The sequence below is a fragment of the Ruditapes philippinarum genome, unplaced genomic scaffold (genome assembly GCF_026571515.1).
Source record: "Ruditapes philippinarum isolate M1 unplaced genomic scaffold, ASM2657151v2 ctg69_1_1_1_1, whole genome shotgun sequence".
Classification (NCBI taxonomy): domain Eukaryota; kingdom Metazoa; phylum Mollusca; class Bivalvia; order Venerida; family Veneridae; genus Ruditapes; species Ruditapes philippinarum.
In genome coordinates, this window is record NW_026862474.1 from 150,981 (window position 1) to 162,539 (window position 11,559).

At 32.2% G+C, this 11,559-nt stretch overlaps 1 protein-coding gene across 1 annotated transcript; it reads right to left on the minus strand.

The window, feature by feature from the left end:
- Positions 1 to 260: 260 nt before the first annotated feature.
- On the minus strand, positions 261 to 11,138 carry LOC132719192 (melanopsin-like). Its single transcript, XM_060702945.1, has 6 exons — positions 11,068 to 11,138; positions 7,668 to 7,917; positions 6,729 to 6,733; positions 2,171 to 2,439; positions 814 to 1,020; positions 261 to 390 (listed from the first exon to the last, which is right to left on the minus strand). Exons 1-6 carry the CDS (start codon positions 11,080 to 11,082, stop codon positions 270 to 272), a joined length of 867 nt encoding a protein of 288 aa, XP_060558928.1. The 5' UTR covers positions 11,083 to 11,138; the 3' UTR covers positions 261 to 269.
- Between the last annotated feature and the right edge of the window lie 421 nt (positions 11,139 to 11,559).

The following is an 11,559-nucleotide window of genomic DNA, read 5'->3' on the forward strand; positions in this document are numbered from 1 at the left end:
TAAATTTCTTTAGATTTTGGTAGGTTTAAAGTGCCTGAAATACAAATTGTTTTTAATTATCATCTTTATTTCTTTGATGCCTGTTTTGTCAAAACGTTTAAGTCCAATTTTGAGAGACGTGTTAATCTTCAGCTTTTGTAATATGTTCATCTGTTGCTAGGATATTTTTGTTGGGATAGATTACCATTACAAGTTTGATTAAAACGATGTTTCAGATGTATCAAACTAGGATGCTGTCTGGCCTTGCAATGCGGTGACTTGGTGCTTTGTTACGCATTAGTGGACACTGTTTTGTCTGTGGCGGTTTTGACTTGATTACCTGAGGATGACACAATCGGTTGAACTCTGTTTCGTGCTCTGAACAATCCTACCAAAATCTCCCGGAACTTTCTGTTCAAGAAAGAAAAATAAACGTTTTGAAATCGGATTATTGACTAGCTGACAAATATGGAATTTATAAACTGTTTATATATCACGTTAAGAATTGTCTCGTTGCGTTTTAGTTAACATTTACAACTTCCGTCACTGAACAGGCCTCGAGGTTATAATTTTTTTTTCAAAGTTCTGTCTCAAATTACCGGAATTTCATTGGTCAGTGAACATACCTTGACAGTTTCGGACCAATCAAATACCCGAGATCTGAATTTGAGCTTTGATAAAAAAATTTTAACCTCGATGACAGTGGTATACACAAACCGAGCCAGTATCATTTTAATATTGCCCTTTTTGGGCGTTCTTTTATGTTTCTATTTGTTCTATATTTCATTAAAATGTTACTTCTTCCTCTTAATTATATTTACTTTAAAAACTTACTTCTTGAAGCAGAGGTAAATGATGCATGAAGTACTCGAGTGTGAGTGTGCCAGTAATGTTGCGAAAAGGTGCACCTCCAAGGAAAACGTGTCGTTGGCATCTAAGACAAGCACGATGACGTAAGGCGTCCAACAGACAATGAAAACCATGAAAATTGTAATCAGAATCTTTGCCGAGCTTATGCTACTCTTCAATGTAGAGTTTGTTCTAAAATAAACAAATATCCGATTAGACATATTATACTAAAATTACATGAATATGTGAAGTATTGAAATAAAGCGAATTAACTGCTTTTTTTTTCGTTGTCAAGTTTAACTGAATTAGATATATTTTCAAAAGTTTGACCTTTATAATGATAATGGTTATTGATCTATAATTAATAATTCATAATGTTTAGAATAAAATATAAAAACTACTTAAATTATAAAAAGACTGCCTTAATCCTTTTACAAATTATGTATAGTTAATATGTAAAGATAACACAAGTTCTTGTATAGTGCGTTATAGAGGATATTTAATGAGTGTAGGCTCAATACTGAATTTATTGAAAAAAGTTCAATTAAATTTTATTATGCGAGCCTCTGACGATCAAAATATTAGTTTATTCTACGAGTTCATGAATAAAACATTCTATTTATCACATACCCAAAATAAAGACTGTTTTAAGTGCAAAAGAATCATTATTTTTTTTCATTGACGCGACTATATAGATTAACGCTAACATTTAGCGCGTCTTTACACTATGTTTTTATAACGCAAAAAAAACGTCACGTCAAAATATATACACGGCCATACAATACCACTTTTATGGAGTCGCAAAATCGGCACGGGTATGTGATGAAAAATATATGAACTAGATCTACAATTCTTGCATATCAGACTGGCGTTTCCGTGAGTTTTACCCATGCCGGAAATTTCATCTGGCATGGGGGGGGGGGGTTCCAGATGAGTCGCGTGCTGTACAATGTCACGGTTAGGATGACGTCATTTTACCGTTATGAATGAAGTTGTAATTCATACGCTGTTGTAAGAAAGTAGTTACGGTTGTAATGATATAAATTTTCATTGAAAATAAAGATAAAGAATTTAATTTATAATGGAATATGTTAGAATATGCAAGAAAAAATATCTGACATATGTTTGCGGTTCGGATCGGAATATCCGTCCCTCGGTCACCCGCCCATGAGCCGATCCGAACCGCAAAATATGACAGATATTATTAATATAACAGATTTTAATTATCACGACAGTATGTACGATTTTTGAATCAGCTTGCAAGATATCAAAAATGCATTAACGGTAATAAAGACGTTATTTGATTACCCTAGTCTTTTATCCATAAAGAAACAAAACTCACCCTGTTGAAAACTTCAGAACATTTTTTCTGACATTCCGAATCTTCATAAGTACGGCTGTGTTACAATACGCCAATAAGAAGAATGGTGACGTGATGAGACCAAGGGTTACAAACAATGTGTAACCTCTGTTGGCCGTTCGGTCCCATATACACTGGTGAGACTTCTCGTCAAAGTAGTGTCCACCCAAACCAAAGAAATTGGGCAGCTCTGCGCCAAAGCTTAATACCCAAGTGGCAATACAAGAGCAATTGTGGTTATTTTTGTATATCTTTCATAATCTTTGTGGAAGATAACATCCAGCGGTTTATGAAAAACGGCGACGAAAGGGAAACAACTTGACGTGTCAAGATAACGGGCGACGAAACGCAAAACCTGCTTCCCCATTGGGGTAACCCATGCCTAGAAACGCACCTGAAATAATTTGAAGCATAATTCATTTTTTCCAGCAGTTAATGAGTGGAAAAATATACTACTATATAATCAAATTATGTAATGCATATGTAATGAGATACCTAAAAGAATGTGAATCCCGGCAGGGACTGTGGATTCTTTCACATGAGGAAGCTATCAAGCTAGCTCACGGAACGACGGTGGTTCTACTCAGGTGCCCGTTCGTGTCTGAAGTAATGCAGGGAAGGGCACAAGGGATCTTCCTCAACAAGTAAAGCGTGAACGTCGCCAAATGACCTATCCTGTGTCTGTGTGGACGTAAATGATGAATGGGGGGGATCCACTTTCAATTGTTTACATAATGACGTAATCATGTGTTCACTTAAACAATAGAATGGGTGACACACGTGTGTCACGAATAACAATAGAAAGCTTAGCACACAAATGTTTTAATCCCGCCAAAATAAAATGGATGCCTTATTAGATTGAAATAAAAAATGGCGCACTGTTTCTCCATAACAAAAGAAAACGAAACATATTTGTAGGGGTCACATAAATATGGTCTAAAGTACACAATAGAAAAATGTTACCATAAAGGATTAACTAATTCGGTCAAATTATACAAAGGAAAACTATAATCAAATTATTGGTTTAAACTATGAAAAGAAAATTAGGACAAAATATTATTAATAAGTCTGGACCAGCTGTGGTCAACTCATCTAATAAGCTACTCTAGTATCTAGTATTTCTTCTTCTTGATATTGTATTTTACTATCATCAGAAAAATGTAAAGTTTAATCAATTGTTCACATAATGACTTAAGACTGTGTACTTTATAACAATAGAACAGGTAACACTCCAAAAAACGCAAATGAGCAATCAAAATGAGCATATGAGCAACTAAAATGAGCGACTGAGCAAGGAAAAATGAGTAAATGAGCAATCAAATGAGCAAATTAGCACCCAAATCGAGCAAATGAGAAACCAAATGAGCAAGTAAAATGAGCAAATGAGGAACCAAATAAGCAACCAAATGAGCAAGTGAGCAAGTTAAATGAGCAAGTTAAATAAGCTAATGAGCAACCAAAAAGAGCAAATGAGCAAGTAAAATGAGCAAATGAGCAACCAAAATGAGCAAATGAGCAAGTAAAATGAGCAAATGAGCAACCGAATGAGCAAATGAGCAAATGAAAATGAGCAGAATGAGCAAATGAACAACCAAATGAGCAAATGAGCAAGTGCAATGAGCAAATGAGCAACCAAATGAGCAAATTAGCAAACAAAATGAGCAAATGTGCAACCAAATGAGCAAATGAGCAACCAAAACGGGCAAATGAGCAACCAAAGGAGCAAATGAGCAACCAAAATGAGCAAATGAGCAAGTGAAATGAGCAAATGAGCAAGTGAAATGAGCAAATGAGCAAAAGAGCAACCAAATGAGCAAGCAAAATGAGCAAATGAGCAACCAAATGAGCAAATGAGGAACCAAAATGAGCAAATGAGCAACCAAATGAGCAAATGAGCAAGTAAAATGAGCAAATGAGCAACCAAATGAGCAAGTAAAATGAGCAAATGAGCAACTAAATGAGCAAATGAGCAAGTGAAATGAGCAGATGAGCAAGCAAATGAGCAAGTGAAATGAGTAAATGAGCAACCAAATGAGCAAAAGAGCAACCAAATGAGCAAATGAGCCAGCAAAACAAGCAAATGAGCAAATAAAATGAGCGACTGAGCAAGCAAAATGAGTTAATGAACACCATATTGAACCACTTAGCAAGCAAAATAAGCAAATGAGAAACGAAATAAATTAGTTGGGAGTATAAAAAGGAGAATTGGCATTAATTTTGCCATTTGATCGCTTAGAATAATGGTATTCACATGTCTTTTGTGTTATAAAAAATTCATTAAAAAATTTCAATTTAAATAGGCATTCAATCTCAACATTGGAAGCAGTAAGTTGCAAATAAATTTTAGCGATGGAAATAACTCAGTTTAGGAACCCAAATTTGTAACCTTATCTATATGAAACCCTTTTTGGACGGGTTGGGAAATAATTTTGTTTCCCAAAAACTCAAACCCTTAGAAGAAGGGCGATGACAGTGAACAAAATAAAAGACGATGAAACTTCTATATAGGGGAAAGCAATGGGAAAAAAAATTTTTTTGTGTTAAAAAGAACAAAATATTGCATTGGAAATTTTTCAGAGTAACAAAATTTAAAAAGGAGATACGTTTTTAAAGAAAAACCAGTAAAAAGGCGTAAAGAACCCCGATAGCTCCTTGAAAAAAAGAAGAAAGGTTTTTAAAAAATTCGTCCGTGGGAAACTAAAGCTTCAGAGAAGTTTATTTGGTTTTTTTGGGAAAAAAGTATGCACTTTAGCGCAAACCCCCATAAAAACATGGGGATGTTTTAAAAAATTTTAAGAGAAAAATTTTGAGAATGATGAAACTTCTAGTATTTTTTTGTTAAAAAAAAAAAATTTTTGTTAAAAGCGTGTTAAAGGGCAAGTACCCAAACCAAATTGAAGAAAAATTTGATGTTTGATGTATGATGATGTTGTAATGATTTATGGGTGCAGTGAAAAAACAACTGTAGTGATAAAAAAAATGACTTTTATAAAAAAGGGAAAAATTATTTAAAAAACATGTAAAAGTTTTTTTATTTATTCTACTTTTGGAAAAACAAAAGGAAAAAGTTGTGGGGGTAAAATTTTTTGAAAAAAAATGGTTTTTTTTAAAATTTTTTTTTGGGGGGTTTTTTCTTTTTTTTTTGTTTTAAATTTTTAATCCTTTTTTAAAGTCCAACTAATCCATGTTGCGCCTGGGTGTATATAGTTGAAATGCAAAAAAAGTTATCTGGAGGGAGAAATCTAGTCAAGGGTATGTGAAAACGTGACATAAAAATCTATCACCAAATAGCTGTTTTTGCTCTGATGATATTTTTGAATATTAAGTAAAATCCATATTACCACTTCAAGCATGTCAGGAAAATAGTTATATACTGTCGGCAACTATAAGGAAGAACTCGTTTTTAATGGTGGATAAGAAGTGAGTAATTTAGGGACACACCTGTATACAAAGGGCTTACTTATTGACATGAAATTAAAACTTTTAATTATTGTTTCTTTCTGTTAACAAGTCATAAAAAGGACCAATGTTTATCTTGGCGCTGACATCAATTTCACAGATGTTAAAAATCTGACGGCTCATTGCTATACAAATTCCAAGGTGATGACATTATTCACTTCAGTGTTGAAATGTAAGATTTAATTTGGTTTCTTCGTTCTGGCAATTAACAGCAGAAAATGTTTAATTTTTGCTAGAATCAAAATATAAAAAATAAGAATGTGAATAAAAAAAAGTTTCAGTACAATGTATATAATTTTAGGTTGTAATTCCTATCCTCGCTTAAAAGTGGTAAATCAAATCATTTAAAATTTCTCCATTGAATAAATGAATGTTCATAACTGATCCGAAACATCGACACAGAAAGGCGTCCCTTTGTGGATTTATTACCTGGTTGAAATATATGTTACATCTGGGGTCATACTGGTCATACATCCTTAAAGGATTGTTTTGTTTTATCAGGTAACCACATTGTCTGGTTAGAGTTTAAACCATAAATATGATAAAAGCAAGATTTACTAGTGGTAAAAAAAATTTATTTTCAAAATTTAAGGGTTATTCAAAAGAAAAAATTTGGTTTTTTTTTCCTAATGAGTTCTAAGATAAAGTAGGTTGGGAAAAATTAAAAAACAGGCCCCAAAATTTTATTTTTTAAAAAAAAAATAATTTGGGGAGAATTCTAAAAAAAAGGGGAAATTTTTTTTGTAATTTTATCCCATCTGCTATCAAATTTTATTTAAATTTAAATGCTTTGGAAAAAAAACGTAAAAATTTTTAGATCGAGCCTTGTTTAACGCAGAGAAATTTTTGGGTTCAATGAGAGGTTGATTTGTTGGGCCCGGGTTGTGTGCGTATTTTAAAATTAAAGAAGAGAATTATTACAACAAGGGGGCATGGTTTTTTTCTTTTCAACAAAGTGCAAAAAAATGACATGTCCCAAATTTTGGAAAAAAGAAAAAAGCGGGCCCCATTATATTATAAGAAAAACAATAAATTTAATTTTGCATTTACATGTATAAGATTGACTATTTTGGAGTGTTACCTGTTCTATTGTTATAAAGTACACAGTCTTAAGTCATTATGTGAACAATTGATTAAACTTTACATTTTGCTGATGATAGTAAAATACAATATCAAGAAGAAGAAATACTAGATACTAAATTAGCTTATTAGATGAGTTGACCACAGCTGGTCCAGACTTATTGATAATATTTTGTCCTAATTTTCTTTTCATAGTTTAAACCAATAATTTGATTATAGTTTTCCTTTGTATATTTTGACCGAATTAGTTAATCCTTTATGGTAACATTTTTCTATTGTGTGTACTTTAGACCATATTTATGTGACCCCTACAAATATGTTTCGTTTTCTTTTGTTATGGAGAAATAGTGCGCCATTTTTTATTTCAATCTAATAAGGCATCCATTTTATTTTGGCGGGATTAAAACATTTGTGTGCTAAGCTTTCTATTGTTATTCGTGACACACGTGTGTCACCCATTCTATTGTTTAAGTGAACACATGATTACGTCATTATGTAAACAATTGAAAGTGGATCCCCCCCCATTCATCACGTAAAACCCAATCAAACAGACAAAAAATCTTAAAGAATGAGAAGACAGTCTAGATGATGACGATGATGTTGATGATGATGATGATGATGTTTGTTGTTGATGATGATGATGATGATGATGATGATGATGTTGATGATGATGATGATGATGATGATGATGATGATGATAGTTTAGGATGACAATTGTCACAGACGTTGACACCAAATGTCATATAAAATTTGATTTAAATATTAAAAAGGACTGCTTTTACAGAAAGATGTCGATTTAATTTCTTACATACAATAACGAAATAGACTTTCTATTAAATGTTTTACATAAAGTAATGCATGCAATACTTTTTTATCAATACGTGCGTCACGTATAAACTGTGCAAAGAAACAAAATGGTCAGCAAAATAATTTAACACACCCGCTATGCACATCGGATCAGCAATCCCCGACACGCACAGATCAGCAACGGCCAAGTTTATAATGAACGCTCGTGCATCTTTGTTCATGTGTTTCTCTTTCTTCATCACGTAGATAACGAACAAGTTGCCGAATAACCCGAGGATGGACAGTATCAACACTAGTGTGACATAGACGATGGCCATGGAGAAATTGATGTCAAACAGCGTCATGCTTCCTTTCGGACTCGCCTCCAAGGCAGTGTCGTTTGTCTGAAATTAAATATAAAAATATTGTGTTGTTTTGTTGCTCTGAGTAATGGGCCCTCGAAATAATAGATTACGATACATTAAGAAACGAAAACAATAGAAGGAAAAACAACATATGATATGCTTATAGACGAGAAATAAATTAATGGGCTCTAACAGGTTGGGTTGTGAAAAATGAAAACACCGTTAACGCATAAAACGAAAATAAACAAAAAAAAAACATATGTTCAGCAGTTAAATAACATGTGTATTATTATATAAAAGCAGAACTACTGCCTTTATGAAAACGTTTAATAGTATATCTGAATTTCTCAGAAAAAAAAATCATCCAACTCAGATATCAGTTTAGTCGTTTGTATTTGAGCCGTGTCACAACAAAACCAATATAATGGGTTTGCGACCAGCATGGATCCAGACCAGCCTGCGCATCCGCGCAGTCTGATCAGGATCCATGCTGTTCGCTATCAGTTTCTCTACTTGTTATAGGGTCTGTAAGCGAACAGCATGGATCCTGATCAGACTGCGCGGATGCGCAGGCTGGTCTGGATCCATGCTGGTCGCAAACCCATTATGTTGGTTTTGTCATGACGCGGCTCATTTATATATCACAATTAAATGATACGTAACATAATTAATTTACATTTATGTCCTCATAATAATTATAAAAAAACAAAACATATTGTAACTTACACTTTATGTTTTAATGACAAAAATATATAAGGAAAATAATAATTAAAAGTGAAAAGCAATCTTTATGTATTCTCGTTAAGCAAATATTGCTTCTGTTTTCTGACAAAGCGTGCTAAAAAGAACGCCTCGTTGATCATTAACCTAAATTGTCTTATTCATGGTTCTAGAGGAAGCGTGCTGAAAAGATCTTTTCGTTGATTATCAACCTAAATTGTCTTATTCATGGAGGAAAATATTGATGAATGATAAGCACCAGTTAGATATTGGTGATATAAAATATCATATTTCACAACTGCTAATGAAAATATGATAGATATACGTCACGTGACCGTCACATAAAACGTTACAACTCAACAGTGACATAATGTTAGAAAATGACGCGTATGCCTTTCTGGTAATAACAATGATGAAAAATGGTAATGAAAAAATCTGTAAAGAATAAGTGTTTATGTGAGAAAAACATTAAAAAGAGTCAGCCATATTATCAATAGCGTATCGTTTTTTCTAAAGAAGTAGCTAGGCTCGTAATTTACAGTCGTTTTTAATCTTTTTTTCGGAATATTAAAGCCCAATATGCCCCATTAATGCTTTCATTTCTATTTCTCAAAAAAAAAAAATATATTTTTGGTATTCTTTTATATAGTTTCCAACAAGTTACTCATTGGCCAATTACCTAACTATCTTCTTCTTCTGTTACGTTTTGGCAATAATTGCATTTATTGTAATTTAGTGTTTTGTATGGAAGTCAAAATACTTTACTTACAATTTGGTACTTTTATGGCATATTGTTTTCTATTTAGCAATATTTTCTTCAGGTAACAAGCATCTAACATTCTCTTAAACCATTATTTAAATGTTATAAAACTCACGTTTGATCTTTCTAATTAAATATTTATTTAATTCTGAGGCATAATGTGCCTTTAACATCGATTTAGTTTTAGTTTGAGCCAGATGCTTTACAAAATATGGTCTTAATGATAATTTATATAAAATATCTATTGTAAAATAAATAATTTTATTATATGGCTTTCTTTATTCTTTATTGTTATACAGAACAAAACATCCATCACTTATTTGTTTCAATATTTTTAAACAAAACTTTCAAATTATTACATTTTAAGTTTAAAACATTTTTATTCCAAATATCCATTAGATATTTCGTGAATTTCTAATTAACCTATTTAATACAACAACAACCGGGGTTTAGGTGATAATCTCAAAACTAAAATGTCACACAATTTGAAACATATTTGAGCCGCGCCATGACAAAACCAACATAATGGGTTTGCGACCAGCATGGATCCAGACCAGCCTGCGCATCCGCGCAGTCTGATCAGGATTCATGCTGTTCGCTATCTGTTTCTCTACTTGTTATAGGGTTTGTAAGCGAACAGCATTGATCCTGATCAGACTGCGCGGATACTTCATGTACATGTACCATGCTTTGAATTTGTTATGCAAATTGTTTCCGAGCAAATTACGTATAATACAGAACAAATCATTTCGTAAGCTCGGACAACAATATGCAATTTATAAGTTTAGAAACTTATAAATTTCGAAATCGGTCTTTTATTAACATTTGGTTACATTGCAATAGTCTTTGACAATGTGTCGAAAGAACATGTTTTAATACCCGTTCTACTAATATTCTGACATCTTTTAAAAATAAATACTAGTATGAAATAAAAGAGAAATTATCTTGCAGGTCAATGTATTATCATTATAATCATTTGTTAACATCAACTTCTAATCGTTGTGACTATGGCATAATGTTATTATATTTATTATTCATGCACATATATGACATGTCTATTAGGTAATTAGTAAATATCAATTATACAAATAATTTTAATATCTAAAAGTAATGCTTGTTAAATCAATTAAATTGTGTTTGTCATAAATTAAATTGACTTAATGCAATAGTTGTTGTTGTTGTTTTTGAATGATGTTGTTGTTTTTTTATCTTTAAAATTAAGATATATCGAAAACACTTTCCAGGACTTATTTTCAGATATACCTATATGGCATGACAATTCGTGTATTCTACATATATAAATATTTATAATATATAATAATATTAGAAAAAAAAAGAATAATATAAATAATAATAAAAAGCAGTTAGCCAAAAAGAAAAAAAAGAAATAAAACAAAAAAGAAAAATGAAAAAGAGAAAATAAACAGAGACACGAAAAAAAAACATTTAAAATATACATGTCTATTCAAATTATTATAATAATCATTAGTATGAAGGATTACAGCATTTCAAATAAATCTATATTTAATCGGTAAACAATCAATCAGTCTAGTAAATTGACTTTTTATAAAACACTAAATTGGTTAGTGTTCATAAGAGAGGCTACGTCGTTCTTGACCAATGGTTACTAACAAACACTACCTATATATAATAATTTGATTAAAATAAAAGAAGAAAATTATTATAAAATAAACATTCTAACAACATACTATTATAGTGTCCATTTGTAGCAATAAAATCCTGCAAATATTGTTGTCACCTTGTTCTCTTGATTGGTAATTCACATATGTCACTAAGCGAGCACCTGTTCAGAATTTTATTGGAGATTTCGCTATATCATTATATAGCGCCATCCCTTAGGACTATCTACTCAGAATGTCCAATGGTTCATTTGAGTGCGAATAATTTCCATAAATAGTAAAATACGTTTGCAATTTTTCGAAATTATTATTACTATATATTATTACTATACATGCATTTATTAACAGCTCTTACAATTTACATGTAACCTCTCTCCAACGCCTGAGATATTGCACCTGAGGTCTCCCTCCACAAGTAAAACTGAAAAGTGGCCTGAGGTCTTCCTCTACAAGTAAAGCTGAAAGGTCGCCTGAAATAATGCACCTAAGGTCTCCCTCCATCAGTAAAGCTGAAAAGTCGCCTGAGGCCCCCCTCCATCAGTAAAGCTGAAAAGTCACCTG